This window comes from Styela clava, chromosome 1, assembly GCF_964204865.1.
Source record: "Styela clava chromosome 1, kaStyClav1.hap1.2, whole genome shotgun sequence".
Classification (NCBI taxonomy): Eukaryota; Metazoa; Chordata; class Ascidiacea; order Stolidobranchia; family Styelidae; genus Styela; species Styela clava.
The window spans coordinates 21,197,721-21,214,914 of NC_135250.1; the positions used below are offsets into that span (position 1 = coordinate 21,197,721).

The window sequence follows — 17,194 nt, forward strand, 5'->3', positions numbered from 1 at the left end:
ACTTCGTGGCAGCTCCTGTCACGAACAAACCGCGGCGTCTTATGCCATGGTTTTATGGTGCTATTCAGTAATCAGTATTACCGGTATATTCACAGAGTCATGTACAAGATTTTAAGTTTATCATGCGAAATTATATCTATTTAAACCTGAAACCTAACCTCAAATCCATCAAAACTGTATCCATAAGAAAAATGTTCCAACCTACCCAATATTTATCACCATTAGGGGCAGCCCTACCATACCAGCCGACATGCCCTGGTTATGGCAGCAAAATTTTACCCGCCTTTGGTTTTCTATCTGCTGCCGCGGTAACAGCAGCTCGTGGTTGGTTTGTGGCAGCTAAAAAGTCGGTCGCCATAGGTTTGGCTATAGTGGCCATGGTTTTGCGGCAGCTTTAGACACCACAAAATACCTGAAACTGTACTTGCTTTACTGGGTTATTCACAATTACCACATAAATTAAAAAATTGACTGTGTTTTGCCTAACCATTTGACTGTAACAGATTCATTCTTTTGCTTTTATTGTTATTAAACATAGTGATTGAAATAACTGATGAGATTATGTTTTATAGAAGAGCAGGGGACCAGTCTATGAAGTCTATGGAGGAGTCACAGGTCATGAAAGATCAATAACCACTGCTATATATAAATATGCTTCGTTTTTTATGTTGGAAAAACAAATAAGACAAATAGTGATTTAATTTGAAACAGGCTATCACTACAATGCCATTTTTCTGTGCTTCAATTTATATACAAAGTTATTCACACACTTACGACTGTACCATAGATTAAATCGATGGTAACTTGAATAAAACCCACGTAGATCTCTAGCTCTCACAAATAAATAGTTAATACTTGGTTCTACTATAAACATAGGCAAATAATTCGAAGCCGACAAGGCTTCAATGTTCACCATTACTTTGAACAAACATTGGTACAAACACTTACTGAGAGCACACGATCACATGGCTGATGGCGATCATTTCTACAAAAATATCAAAAAAAAATTGAGTAAAGGCTAGTTGTTTTGTTTCCTGTTTTCCGATGTTTACTCACGGCATAAAACGATCTTGAAAAACAAGTCTTATGATGATCAACAGATAAAAAAAAAATTATTTGAAAAACAGGTCTATGATGATTTGAATATTTGGGTACTTCCTTGAAAGTGTCTCCTATCCCTAACAATATAGAACATATTTTGATCTAAAAAGGGGTTGTTAAAATAAACACAATTTGATTTGAATAACATGCCTGCGCAGATAGACAATAATAAAACATTTAAACAAATCCTAACAATAAGTGATAAAATAGGCAATTGCTTGGGTAATGATAATGATATGACAGTATGATGGCATATTGTGATAATTACACATCTAAGAATCGGGTACTCACTTCCCAAAAAAAAATAGTTTGTCGACCAGACTACGCCTAGGCTATGTCTCATTTCCTATCTGTCTGTTCACTAACTAGACTACAACCAATGTAGCAATAAAATTAAACTTAGCGATAACAGGATGTGAGCTGCTGGTTCTGACATTCCATGGTCCTTCAGATTGTAAATCTGAATCGAATTCAGAAATTATCATACACCGATACAGTCATAATCTCATAGGTACCCGTACCGTACGGGCGTACGGTAAATAACCCTGTAACCAGAAGTTAAGCAGGCGAATTATTTGACATCGAATGTCTACAAAACTTTGACAACAGCAGTCGAAGATCCTGCGGTCTGAGGTACGATACGTTATAATATCAGCCGTTCAGTAACCCAATCAAAAACAGCACAAACTGATGCCGTGATACTTCTCGCCATTTCGCGCAATGACATATTATCGATGCAGGAATCGGAAATCATAATGATGGTCGACATTCGCTTGCCGAATGCCGATGCACAAACTTCAGTTCGCCCTCTTGTGATTTAGCTCATGAAATGGATAGGATAACACAATTTTATTGGACACGTTTAGTGGACATAACGATCGCTTTTGGACACGTAGTGGACATAGCGATCGTTTCAACATTATGTTGTTGTTGTTGTTCTTGTTTTTTGGACAGGATAGGATTTACAGATTTATCCCGGGGGAGAGAAGAGCTGATAAGACGGCTTATCCATATGGCGAACCACGGCCTCTCTTGTTCTTGTTCTTTGACACGTTTTTAAAAAGTCGCTTTTCTCTTTGATTACTGGACCAATTGCTTTGAAATTTTCAGTGGTTAAAGAAAAAAATTTTCTTCAGAAGGCTATTACTTTTTTGTTGTTGCTATGACGTCATCAAAATTATTGCCGCTAGGTGTCCATATATTTGAGCATAGCTCTCTTGTTTTAAGTTAACTACACACAAACAATAAATTGAACTAAATAGAGGATGTAGTTATAGTTTTAAATTTTATTTATCATTTGTATTGTGATGTATTTCCGCATCAAAAATGTTTCATGTAACTTTCATGACAAGATTCATTTTATCTGAGTTTTTAATTTACATGCTACATCTTCAGCTCAGTAATTCTTCTTATGGTCTCACTATTTTTGTACAAATTCTATCTACGATGTCTTAGCACAGTTTGTAACGATAACACTTCTACAAAACAACATTGTACTTTGTTGAGATATAGATTTTAGAGCACTGTTTCTCGTTTGTTTTGGGGCTAACGAATCTTAATGGCTTCACTCTTTCTTGTCCAACCCTTGACGAACGTTTACATGTTCTTTCTTAACTAAAATAAACCTATTTCAAGAAAAGATATGTTTATCTTATAGACATTACTTTTATTTTAAACAGCAATAAATGCATACAGGGATAAAATATAAATATGTATGTCAAAAACTCGAGAGTTAATGTCACAGCTAATGTCGTTTTGCGATTAATAATTTTGAAATAGTTAGTTTTGTAATAGTTATTAGATGGGCTAGCTAGAGGTATAGCAGCATTTTGTTAAAATATCAGTATCTAGCAAATGTTAATATCAATTAAATAGTTAACACTAGAAAATATATTTATCATTTCCATATGGGTCACAACCGTTAGTCGTTGGTCACAACCAACTTAAATAAGTTTGACTTCAATGTCAGGAGGAACCCAACCTAAGCGGCAAGTGGTTGAATAGTTTCAATAAAAATGATGTTTTTGAACATGTAAATCAAATTGTAAACGCCAACTATCAAAATAAACATGATTTTTTTGCAGTAGTGAAGTATAGACAAAATCTTTCTGGGGTCAAGGGTTGGTGGAACCATCCATTCACTACTAACTGAGGGCCAATTATGCACAATTTGCATGGTTTTTTAAATAGTTCTAATGCGTACAAACATTTATATAAATCAGGGGTGGCAAACCTATTTTTGTCCGCGATCGACTAAAATCTTCAAAATAGCTTTCGATCGACTGGTCATACAAAAAAACGAATGAGTACTGAATATGCAGATAACTGCACAGACGCATACAAAAAATGCAATGCCACTGCTACCATTGCAAATAATATTTATCACACTATACACGTTTGTCAGTCAAGACACAAAATGTTCGGCACGTTCATATTAGACCTTGGTTGCGGCGAAACTTGCGTTTTTTGCGTAATAAAATTCTCGATCGGGCTTGCCCATAATCAAATACTGTATACCGGTATGTATTTTTGTACATGTAGAGTACTGTATTCGTCCTGTTTCAAAACACACAACAGGCGCTGCATAAAATGATTCCATGAAATTTTGGGAGTATGACGTTATATTTACGAACATCAGAGGCGATCGACCACTCGAAACGTGGAGATCGACATGTTGGCCAACCCTGATATAAATCATCTATATAGATCAGGGGTTTCCAACTCAAAACATATCGTGGGCCACTTTTTGAAATTTATTGGCCACGCGAGTCGCAAACCAATAAATTAGGTACAAAAATTGGTATCTGAGTGTATTGTGTTGAAATTACACTTGATTCTTACAGCAAACGAGACATGAAACATATTCATTTACTTGTGCTGAATATTTGATTTCGATGTTTGGCCTTATTTTGCGTTTGTTTGCTAGTCTTAAGACAGCATGCAAATGCTCGTCCGTTGGTCATGTGCGGAGGACTTACTTTCATAGTTGCATAAAACCGCTCGCAAATATAAGAACTGCCAAGCATCGCAGGTAAGCAACGTGAATGTACAATTAGCTTTGCAAACCTTCTTGGGCACAATCATATGTTAGTCGTTGGGCACAATGGACTGACCGAAACTCGTTTATTTCGTCCTAATGAACATGCGAAATGAAATTATTGTTTTTATAATTGAATTATAACATTAATGAAACATGAAAGTGGTGAAGTGGAATAACAGGGGGGAAATTTTTGCTTCACTTCTCACAATTTGTCGAACCGGACTCTTGATGATAAATGACACGATAAAACCCACTAATAGTTGACACCGTACTATTTAAGCTTTTTGTGGAAAAATCCCAACCATGTCGCGGGCCGCAAAAAAAAAAATGCCTGGCGTGTTGGAGACCCCTGATATAGATGATACTTGTGAACGAAAAGTATGCATAAATTTATTTCAACTAGGCCAATATTGCGGTCTGTGACGCCTGACCTACTCGAATTACCCTATCGCCCATCTAATACTGCGACATCACTGTTCACTCTTGTTACTTATCGATTTTAAGATCGGTAAGTATGTTGATAGATATTTGTCTGTCTGTGTGTCTGTTAGATGAACGAGATATCTCAAGAAGGCGAGATTGAATCTGCTCCAAATTTTGCGTCTGCATTCATCATATCTCGGACCAGAAGCCTATTGATTTATGAATTATGTCGTATATTTAGCGAGTTATCAATTAATTAATTAGTGATGGGACACGCGGTGTCACTATAGAGTCATGAATCGAAACCGTAGTTTCGATCGATAAGTCTTGGGTCTCCGACCGATATTCTCGTTTACAATATCGATATTCAAATTGGCACCCCTTGAAAACCACAGTATTGCAAAGAGTAAGTATGTAACGCAACAAATTTCCCCAGAACGTTCAATATTCAAATAAAATTCATTATTCGTAACAAATAAGTAAACAAAATCTTATATCCATTCTTCGGCCCAGTTTCTTTGCCAGGCGCAGCGACAGTGCCTATCAGTTCCTGGTTTTCTTCTGCAAAAAGAAATTCCAACTCTAAGACTGAAACCTTGTCAGGTGAGTTGGCTTACAACTAATATAGGTCGGCACTGAGTAAACGCTATACAAGTAGGTGAGTTGTCCAACTCTCGAGCATGTGTTTTGCAGAACAATTGCTCTGTAGTCGAGTTGTCTTCTCCTCGAGCATCGATATCGCAGAGCAATTGCCCGACTGGTGACTGCCTCTCGTTGCTCTGTAGTCGAGTTGCCTTCTCCTCAAGCATCGATGACGTCAGGTCGCAGAGCGATTGCTCGACTGGTGAGTTGACTGTCTGTCGAGCGTCTGTTCGGTAGGCGAGTTTACTTTAGACTACTGCGACCATAGACTACTAAGCTCACATTCATGAATATATAAGTGTTACTGTGAAGTATGAAGATTTTAATATATTTAAAGGTGTAATATATTTAGTATATTTAAAGGTGCATTCAAAACATTTAATACCAATAAATTTTAAATGCACACAGTCCTATAAGTCAACAGTCTCTAACTTAAGATAGGAGTTATAGGGTATTTATCCCGGGGAGAGGAAAGGCGATACGACGGCCTAATCATATGGCGAACTACGGCCTCTCGTCCGGTTACCAGTCCAGGTCGGGTATGGGATTAGTTAGCCAGATGTTTTCGGAAGCATGGACTTGATGGTGGAGGAAGCCGTACCGGTAACCGACCAGCCAGCGGTTACGTGAACCACCCTACGGCGGCGAGCAGTCCAGCAATCCTCTCGCACATGATCATCCCCGCATGAAATTCGAACTCACAAAGGGTAATCAGAGATGCGGTGGCGAGCGTATTCTTAACGCTTAGCACGATGCGCCACACCGCCGAGCCGTGCCTTCGCTAAAGTTACTTCAATTTCGTCTGTAAAGTGTATTTGTATTCATATAACATGAGCAAAATAAGCCACTTACACAAATTAAAATTCTTTCTAGAGGGTATTTATGTATTTTTCTCAACATTTGATCCCTGAAAATATCAAAATCACATTTCTATAGATCTGAAACGCCGCCGTAGAAAATGCGAAAAGATGGACAACTCACAAGGCCTCTCTGTGGTAGAGTTGTTTCTGGTGAGTTGTCCGTGTAGTCGAGTTGTCCGCCTCCCGTTAACATCATCTAAGAGCATTACCAGCAACTGTCCAAAAGTTTGTAAAGCTACATTAAAGTGTTGCCTTAACTCTAAACGTGCAATATAGTGTGATGAAAATGTTAACTCGGCTTTGGCGTGAAGAATCCTCAGAGAAAAACCATCAGAAACTCCCAATTTGCTATCTTGCTTCAACTTGGTGTTTTTTCTGCATGTGCTTACGTAACACGATCAGTGTTCTTGATGAATAATTACATTTTTCACACTGGTACTGTTTCACGTCACTGAAATAAGACAATATTTTTGTATTTCGTTTCTGAACTGTTAAATTACAATTAACAGAACATGTACACTACTTATTCATGTATGTTTGCCTTAAAATGGAGTAAATAGGGTTGGGTCGAAAATATTTGTGTAGTGCAGCAAAGCCCTCCCTTCGGAAATCTATTAACATCCCAACAATTTTGGACCAATCTGTAGGTGCGGGAAGATTCCCTTCCTTTTGAACTGCAGTAGATTCTTACCCAGTTGCATCCCAACAATTTTGGACCAATCTGTAGGTGCGGGAAGATTCCCTTCCTTTTGAACTGCAGTAGATTCTTACCCAGTTGCGAGCCATGTATGGAGCGAAATGTGTATCAATAAGTCATATCAAAAAATAAAAAAAATTCAAATTTGAACTGATTGCTTAAAAATAAAAGCTTCAAGCAACATAATACAAATATTTATACACTCCTCATTTCTTTCACTTTAATGGCAAAAGTAACTGTTTTTAATATTACTGATCAATATATTGCGGCCCGCGGGTCGCATGCGGCCCCAGAGAACTTCCAATGCGGCCCTCTAACGCTTTTATTGCTATCTAAATGTAATACATTTTTCAAACTTGAAGAAGGTGGCATTTTTGAAAGAAAATGGGAGTTGCAATATTTCTGCATTTCTCAATATTCTATAGCTCATTGTTCGATATTTCACATTTCCATCAGTACAATCAAAGGATACAATATAAGTAGACATTATCAGAAAAAGCTCAGCAGTCAATATGACAAATTTAAAGATCAACTTCGAGCAGAAAATTTTTATGTGTTCGTATATTATTATAATTATACAACTACCTAGTTACTAAAAATTAATATGAATCATAACTCAAGCGGTTCTATGTGATGTAATTGTAGGAAATGTGGAGGGAGATGCCTTGTCCGAAAATTCAGTCATTTGTTTGTTTACTAATCTATACATGAAATGATAAACATAATATTTTTGCATTACGGAAGTTATTCAAACATTCTTAACAAAATTCACAGATTAACCGATGATCATGTGACCTCGTTAATTAGAGTTGGAACTGTAAATCAGCCTGATATTAGTGAGCTGGTGGCACAAAAGAGATGCCAAACGTCAGGACATATGTGATGAAAAAAACATTGAGTATATTCTGTAGTATTTTTGTAAATTTTAGGTCTATATATTTATATTTAATCTTTTTTACTGTATGTATTATTCTTTCCTTATCAAAACTTTGTTCAAAAATGTTTTGGAAAGTTGTACATAAAAATTTATGATTTTTTGTAATAAATACAGTAAATTGCGAATTGAAATAATAGTGAAATGCAAAAATTAATATGTAAATGGCATCTGAAGTTTAAGAAAATTATAAATCTTCATTCGGCTGTTTAATTGCATCACAATATATGTCACAAACTACACCTATCTAAAAATATGCTTTAAGTACACATTATCAAAATATATCGAAAAAATTGTTTGCGGCCCTTTGCGCAATTCCCAAAATGCAATGTGGCCCTCGAAAACCCAGTTTGACACCCCTGATATAGACAGACTACTAAACTAATGTCAGGTATTTTTACAATTTTGACTCACCTGTGTGTCAATTTATGCTGCTTTAAATTACTAGATTTTGTGCAGGAATAAGGACAAATATTGCAAAATTGTACTTGAGAAGTGACATCAGAAGTATGGCTTTTCAAAAGATGATTTTTGACATCCAAACGAGTGTTAAGATCTCTTTTACAAATCTGAATATGTAATGAATATGAATCTGAATATGTAGAAAACAAAATTTGAACCAACAATGACATATGTCCTTGGGCAAAACTCGGAAGGGGGTGTCGCAAAAATTTTAGACATTTGAATCATATATTTAAAATAGACTTGTAAATGTCAATGTTTTTGCAAAAAATTTGTTATCATGACGTAAGTAGCAGCAGTCAAAGTCACTTTGTGAACTAAAATTGTAATGGTGCATTGTATAAGTGGCCTCTGCCCCTGCCTTGCAGCCCTATCTCATTTATAAACACTAAAATTACACTACCCGGTAAAACAGAACCCATGAATCTCTTGATTACTTCAAGCAAATAAAGAAACTTCATTTATTACTTCTGTTTGTGTATAATTGTACTCAAATTTTATTCTCAAAATTTTCAGTAATTTAGGATGGAAATTTATGTTCTGTCTAGATCTATAATATGTTCCAAATTCTTTTTTTTTTAGGTTACCCAACTCATCAGTGTTGTAAGTACCACTCAGAATAAAAAAAAAACATACTGGACATTTATGTCTTGCATTCTTCAAATCATGAGTTAACAAATGTTTATTAAAACTGTCACGAAAATTTGTTCTGTATGAGCAGTGAGGACAAGGAAAACGCATTTGGTCCTGATCAACATGTTTCGCCAATCGATGTCGTCTTAGAGTAGCAGAGTTCTTTGTTTGATAATCACAGTGCTTGCATTGGAAGACCTTATTTGAAAAATAGAAAGGAGTTGGATTTGAAGTTGGAAGTAAGTAAAACATGATGCCATTGCCACAACCACTTACTTTCATATGATGCATTGAAATATGAAGGTCCCACTCATTCTGATCTGAGGTAACAAATTGACATTCTTTACATACCAGATCACCAGGCTTACTGTGTTTTGTTACCATGTGCTGAAAATCGGATATTGTAATTTGTAAATTTCTGAATATGATGACAATAGAGGCAAAGAGCTGCTATTCTAGGGCAAATGAGTTGCTCAATCTAATATTAGACACTTAAATAAGAGGCATCATGCCTAAGTTGATAAAATTTCGACTCCAGCAGCGAATTTTTTAATAACAAAAACTTCATCATATATGGAATCCACCTTTATTGGAAATTTTAAATTCATCAGAGCCAAAATTTCATACTTTCAATGATGATAAAATAAGTCAAAATTTCCTACAAAAACTAAAAAAGCATTAATTTTACCTAGGGTTTTTATCAACAGTCTAGTAAAGAAGACTTGCATTCGCCAAAGTTTTCATTATCAAAATTAGATTTTTTCGGAGTTCAGTGCTGACCTTGAGACACAAAGTTGAGAGTCAGAGTGAATTGTAAAGTTTCTCAGACTCAACAGCACTGTCTATTGTAAAATATTGGAGAATAAAAAATATAATCACATTCCTTCTTCAACAATTAGATGCTTTGACAAAATTATACATTTTAAATCATCAAAATTCTACTTCAAGTAAAATGTAGCTACCTGTTTAAAATGCCTGGGTTCTCTAGCTGTGAAGTCACATCCACTTATTTTACATTTCAATGGTCTTTCCCCAGTATGCATCAAATAGTGCTTTTCAAGATGATGACGTAATCTTAAAATTGTATTATGATTTGTTCTGATAGTTATATGAATAAAGCAAATAATATTTTTTGTGCATTCATAAGCGCCTTTATACGTCTTTTTGATGTTATTAAAAATAAATGAACTGGTACAACAAGGTATAAGTTCTGGAATATTGCGAAACTTACATATTCGTAGTCATTTTCAAATTTTTTCTTTCCAAATTTCTTGAAAAATTAAGTTCAAATAAGACATGGAAGATATCCAAAAATATAATTTTGCGATACCAATTATCAAAATAATGTATTTTAACGACACTTTTCTCGAGAATTTCTGGCTCAAGAATTTAATTTGGAATGCTAAAAATTAGTATGATTTCAAATCCCAATACCAGACTGCATATGGACTGGATCTTATCTCAACGTTTATTCTATTGTTTACCTTCTGGCAAATTTTAGGGTAAGGTAAAGAGAGGAATTACTTGAGTACCTAGTTCCATAACTTCATTAAAATGTAACAAATCGAATGCATCAGCAGCTAGAATATAATACAATTATTACATACTTAGCAACATAGTTACATCGGTCACATATAAAACATTTCTTTCCCAAATGATTCTGTGTCATATGTGCATGTAGATGGTGCTGAGTTGAAAATATTTGTGTAGGCTTGCAGTACTTGCAAATGTACCCACTCTCGTGCCTTGAATGCATATGCTTTTGAAGATCAACCTAAAGAAAAATGAACTAGAGTTTGCCAGTAAATAATACCACCTGCTTTTGGGAAAGTATCAACCCAGTGTTTCCCAACCAGACTTTATAATCATCCATGAAAAATAAAAATACCCAGTAAATCTAAGTGTCTTCTTAACTGGACTTTTGTTATGAGAGACATGACTGATAAAATATCAAGTATCAATAAATAACAGATCCTAGCTACTAACCTCATTGTTACAAGTAAAATTGCATCGATAGCATGTATATATCGTAGGGTGACTTTGCGATTTGTGTTGATAAAGGTTATATTTAGAAGAAGCTTCATAACCACATGTGTCACATAAATGTTTTCCTCCTAGATGTTGAAATCTCCTGATAACATAATAAATAGGATACTTTGAAATATGTGAAACATCAAATGTAACAAAACTGTACAAAGGAAATTCAAGCTTATAGACATAGCTGCAGCAAAGTAATATAAACTTGGTAGATGAATCAGATATTGAACAGCAGCAACCCTGCTTTGCCATAAGATATTATTATTAGTTATAAATAATTGTACAAGACAAGGTCACAACAACCTATTCAGAATTGAATAATTGACTTCTATAAATATCAACTATACATTACCAGTGACTATTCAAAGCAACTTGGCTTGCAAATGACATTGTACATTCTGCACAACTGTTGGTTTTTTGAACATCGTGTATCTGAATATCAAAGTCACAATTTAATTTAATAATCTGTAAAAATTGATGTATTAAATTTGCACTAATGTATGCCTATGGTTTGAAATAACAAATCAAAATGAGAAAAAACAATGGGCCAACAACAGAGCCTTGAAACAAACACTTTGAAAACAGCCTTGACTAATAATAGGGCAAGCCATTATGTATTATACACAAGCTTAACCCAAGTTAAAATAAAGTACCAGTATATATAATGCAAAGCTCATGTACCACCCAAAATTTTTCTGTTGACCCGTAAGGGCCCCCGATTAGACCCACGGGTTTAGAGTTAACACACTGTCATTTAAATTAACATACCATACCTTCATATGATTTTTGATTTCTATCCATTGGGAATTCGTGTAATCACACTTTATACATTTGAATGCATTGTTTTCATAATGTGATTCTTGATGTATTTTCATTTCTTCTTCATCTTTGAGTCTTCAAAAAAAAGGAAAAATAACTGTTTGTGTCGGATAAATTTTGTCTAAAAATTGAATTACCCTTCACACCGATTAAACTACAAACCACCTCAGAAGAACAAACCTTTGTGAACTAACCAATGATTACCATGCAGTAATTTATTGTACAAGAATCACAATCAAATTGTTGTTGTATATTTTATTTTATATATACGGGTATATGTATATTTTAGTAGAGAAAAGCCAATGAAATGCTTTGAGCACATGGAGAACCACGGCCTATCGTCCGCCTAACAGTTAATGTGGGCACAGTTTCAGATGCATTGACTTGCTGGCTGAGGAGCCTGTAACTGACCAGCAATTATGTGAACCATGATGGCGGGGAGCCAGTTATTCTTTTGCACATAATTATTTCCTACAAGAATCAAAGCCCAGACAGTAATCAGAGATGTGAGTTCCTAATGTTTGGCATGATGCGCCAGCTGATAAGAGTGCAAGTCTGACCACAATTACATTAAAAATTGATTTTAATACAATTCGATTTTGTCCCACTTTTATACAGGAGTCAACCTAATCAAATTTAGTACATTAACTGGATAAATTGAACATTGCCATGAAAAATGGCGCGCGAATCCAATTGAGATTACCGGCAACTGAGAACTAACCGATTATTACACAAAGTGCATAGTAATGCTTTATATCTTCCTCCATGTTTCTTCGTGTCTTCTTTATTGCTACTTTTATTTTCCCTCCTAATAATCTCATCAGTAAATATTTCATTTACCGATTCCAAACATGATGCTGCATTCATTTCAATAACACCTGTCGCTAAAGAGAAAAAAAACTTGATTGAATCATTATACAAAAAGCCTACCTAGCCTTAGATATATAGTATAGATCAAAAACAGTTTATAGACATAGTTGTGAGAAAGAATATCTGAATAACCCATTGTAGGTCATGTGTCACCTTGGCAATGGTTGAGTCTTCTTACAATGTTTTTTATTTGAAAATTAGTCAAGTCGAGTTTGCATGTTTTTTGAGTTTTAAAATATGTGGATGTACTTTGCCATTTCGCGATACAATGCAAAAAAAAAAACATTTTCTATTTGGTTGGCACATAACAGATTTCAGTGGTGTTTATAAGCTGGAGCTGTGTCACAGGCTGTAACAAGCAGCCCACAAAATATATTGGAATATGCCCACAAAACAAGAGCCAAAGGTTTAAATTTTATGGGAGATATTTATCACCATTCTTTGTTATTGTAGGGTGAGAGACATAAATGCTTCTTTAACCAATTAGGTCCATACCAGGGGCCGGCAACCAGCTTGCCTAATGTTAAACAAGTTCATGGATGCCATCTTGTGCCATATTTGGGAAACGCGAAACAATGGAGTCCTATGGAAAATTTTCGTCGTGTGGTTGTATCGAATCGAATAAATCAGCAGCCATAAGGGCTAGAATGAAGCCGAAGGGTGGGTTTTGAACTTTAAGCTATATGCTACCTAAATATAATGATATTGAGAATAAAAAACTATCTACCGGTAATGCGTTAAATTTGACCACAAACACAACGTAAAACCATCTTTGGTCATTTTTTTGAAGATTTTATATGGAAACGCCAATTTGACGCTGTAAAATGTCTCCGCAACAATCCTACAATGTCATTTGTTCTTCTAGTACAGCTTGGAGCTGAGCAGTAGGGCATTATGGAGCTTGACAAACGAAAAATATTAACCAGAAAATAGAAACGACCATTGAAGCAAAGTTGAGTCGGCCGGTAATTTCGATGAATAAATACAGCTTTTCATCTGTGACGTCATAGGGAATGGTTTGGTTGGTTAATTATGACGATTAACAATTGGTTTATTATGACGATTAGAATGGTTAACTTACTTCAGAAGCAACTCGGAACCGGTATACTTGTCTTCAAGGACAATTTAATGTACTATAAATGTAATTTGGCAAACATGGAAGAATATCAACGTGTTAGGCTAAGATTCTCCTTAATAACGCGACCTTCAAAATTTTTCTGCCTAAAATATTAGTGAAAATAATAGGTATGTTTCAATGATTGTGTGCGAACTTCTCATAAGGCAAGGCAGAACAATAGGCACAAGATGGCGTCCATTGTCGGAGCGTTGCCTCGCTTGTATTATATATACGCTTTAGTCAATACATTAGAAAAATTGACCTGCTCAGCAACATGCGGTGTTGAAGAGACATGAGTCATTAAGTGTGTTTCCATGGACAATATTACTAGGACGGACTAGGACGCAGTAGGACGCGCATTCCTTATATGGTCAACGATGTGACGTCATGGCGCGTCCTAGTACGTCCTACTTCTTCACCGGGTTTTCGTCCTACTGAGTCCTAGTATTCAAGACGCTTATACGTTATTTTCCGTTCTAGCGACTTTCGATGTTTCTCGCAGATGACATTTTTGCGGCTTTTCTTCGTGGGGGATCCACATGGGTTTAAACTTGTCAGTTGTAAGTAATGGCATTGCAAGATGCGGTACCGTACCTCAACCTTCAAACTCACGATGGCAGATGAAGAATTACCGGTAGTGTAAACGGTACGGTAGCAGACTAAACATTCAACGGTACCGGTACCGTATCTCTCGATAACTTTTTATGTAGACTAATGCTTACTTCTCAAGCCTGTATTCTTTTTATTTTGTATCACATATGCCGTATGGACAACCTATTGGACCATTAACTTATTTAATTAGGATTGTTATTTCACAGGATCATTCCTTCCTTTACTTAATGTAACGCAATTGATATCAATTCAAATTTATCATAGATGAGAAATCAGGCTGCCAATTTTGATGACGTAGATCTGATATTGATTGAAAGAGTCATGAAATCACTTAGATTAAGACTATCATTGAATTTGAGGTCACTGACATCACTAGAGCAAATATATACTGCAGTACGGTACTGATACGAGTTGTTGTACGTACACACTAAATTTATGCTCAATATATGGCTAATATATTACCCACGGTGCCATTATAATTTAAAAACTTACTGTAGTTTGTTTTGTACATGCCTATATATAGAATAAAAGAATTACCGGTACTCCATCCATATTTTTCTCGGAATTCTTTCAGCTCCCCACTGAGTTAACGCCAGCAACGTCCTAGACCGCCTTATTCTTCTGGTGTGCAACCATAAGACCAGCGCCTGCACCGCGAAAAAAAACGCTAATAAAGTCTTCGCCCTGTCCATATTCAAATTAATACTATGATAATGATACCGAAGAGAGAAACCTAAAGACAAACTCGGGTAACAGTAACAGCTTTATACGAATTGGGGAAATCCCAACAACAAAATATTTACAGCGGAGATCACTCAGGCTGAAAGAAGATGACACAAATCAACCCATCCAAGCGTGTAGTTTTACCCACAATGCAACTCATTTCCGAGATCACGATTACATGGAAACAGGTCGCGATTTCGTGTCCTAGTCCGTCCTAGTAATCCCGCCCGACTGCGTCCTAGTCCGTCCTAGTAAACTTGCCCATGGAAACACACTTATTAACTCAACTTCTCAAAGTGACTCGAGTCATCTAAATGAGGTGATTCAAACACATACTCAAATACTCCATTGAGGAATAGCTCAGAGATTGACTAGACTTCGATGACCCACGGTTCGTGACTTGGAATTTAGGGATTTCCTCCCAACACTACATAATCAGACAATCTCAAATAACGGGTTTGCCACAAGACTACATCAACTCGTATCTAGCGGTACTTACAATTTTCCGTTGCAAAGTTGGCCTCTTCAATAATTATGTTAATTTGATTTTTTCCTGTTGTTTCCACGTTCTCTGTATTAGACGCTTCATGACCATGATCCTGGACAAGGATAGGATTTGTATCAGTAATTAAAATTATAATCTATCTTCATGTGCAAACTATACAATAGTATGGTATACAAACATATTGTGATTTTATTTTGCAATAGAAAATACCAGAAAACAAAAGTAAATAAACAGATTGTAAGCTAATTTGTTTGTTCAAATTCATTGTCAGCAATCAGCATGTTATCAAAATAGAATGAGATTTTCATACAGGAATATTGTGATACAATGGCTTAATCATATGGCGAATCACAGTCTCTTGTCTGATTACGGGTCCAGGTCGAGAATAGAAATAGTCAACCAGTTACTTGTTCAGATTCATGGACTTGGTGGTGGAGAAAGCAAAATACAATTCACAATTCAAACTTCCGACATCTAAATTAGAACCTTAGGTGTCGGCGGTGCTTGATAACCAAGAGAGATGGGATTCGAACTACCCACATTCCAGCATCGGGTCTGGTATAGTTTCTGAGTTTAGTACCACATGTACTACCTGGCTCAACAATTTTTGCATATGTCAATCCTAACCCCCACCTGACTACGTCATCGAAAAATTACGTCATTTCGACGTCACAGTGGCGTAATAAGGCCCACCGAAGTATGCGGATGGTCGTCCAAAACGCATAGACGATCACCCGAAATCAATCAAGCAATTTCTCTCGTTTTCTCGTCACATTGATCACTATAGGAGAGAGATCGCCGGCTTTAGCAAGTTCGTTATCAGCGGCACAGATGTCATTTCGGGCGATCGTAATTATACTCTGGCAATCCCTATAACGTGTGGTGACGTCGTAGTGACGTAATTTTTGGATGGCATAATCAGGTGGGGGTTAGGAATAGCATATGCAAAAATTGTTGAGCCAGGTCAACTAGAAGTCCTTGTGGTACCAAACTATACTGGACCCCCAGCATCAAATAATATTAGTTTTGGTTAGTCATATCAGGGATCTACTAGGTCAAATACTGAATGTTCAGAAACATACCGGTACACAAAAATACATGAAATAAGATTTACCAAAACTTCATTTCTATGTGTCTCTGCAACATGCGTGCGTAGTTTTTCGATTGATTCATTTTCAAAAAGGCACAAATTACATTTGTAAATTACACTTATCATGGAATCCAAATTAGCCATCACTGCTTTGCGTGAAACGAAGACAGGTCTGGCTACTGTCCAGTACAGTAGTTTCATTATGAGGGGAATACCCAACACAAAAACAAAACAAAAAATTATGTACGCAGAAAAGGACGTTTACCAATTTTATTACCTTGTCTTTCCGAGAAAAAATTTTGACGAGTAAAGTGAGCTAAGTTTTTAAATATATTTTACAGAATTTCTGAATGTTCAAAGATTTTAGTATATTTATCTGATGATCGTAAACACCGATATTAAGAAGCGAATAGCTCATAAATTATTTACATGTACCAGTTAAGGTCAAGGATGATGCGTTATATTTTTTCCTCTATCAGAATCGAAGATGAAAAAATTAATATTTCTTAATTATTGCATATTGCATAGATAGTCCACGTTAAAACTGAAAAAAAGTTAGATTGATTACCATATCAACAGCGCCCCCTAAGTCAACATTGCTAATAAATAATTCGTATCCCGTAGCGACC

The 17,194-nt window shown here is 35.9% G+C and overlaps 1 protein-coding gene across 1 annotated transcript; it reads right to left on the reverse strand.

Annotated features, from left to right (window-relative positions):
* Window positions 1-3,518: 3,518 nt before the first annotated feature.
* LOC120343993 (uncharacterized) lies at window positions 3,519-16,981 on the reverse strand. Its single transcript, XM_039413067.2, has 12 exons — window positions 16,590-16,981; window positions 15,470-15,569; window positions 12,370-12,532; window positions 11,603-11,723; window positions 11,182-11,261; window positions 10,779-10,923; window positions 10,400-10,566; window positions 9,755-9,866; window positions 9,069-9,179; window positions 8,796-8,990; window positions 8,112-8,266; window positions 3,519-6,517 (listed from the first exon to the last, which is right to left on the reverse strand). The coding sequence occupies exons 1-12, from the start codon at window positions 16,764-16,766 to the stop codon at window positions 6,415-6,417; spliced, it is 1,629 nt and encodes a 542-aa protein (XP_039269001.2). The 5' UTR covers window positions 16,767-16,981; the 3' UTR covers window positions 3,519-6,414.
* Between the last annotated feature and the right edge of the window lie 213 nt (window positions 16,982-17,194).

Excerpts from the sequence above, each read along its gene's own strand:
- LOC120343993 (XM_039413067.2), bottom strand. The coding sequence starts at position 16,766 with ATGAAACTACTGTACTGGACAGTAGCCAGACCTGTCTTCGTTTCACGC. Across the intron at positions 15,570-16,589 it reads CACATAGAAATGAAGTTTTG|GATCATGGTCATGAAGCGTC; the intron begins GTAAATCTTATT and ends ATCCTTGTCCAG. Across the intron at positions 10,567-10,778 it reads ATTTTACTTGTAACAATGAG|GTTGATCTTCAAAAGCATAT; the intron begins GTTAGTAGCTAG and ends ATTTTTCTTTAG.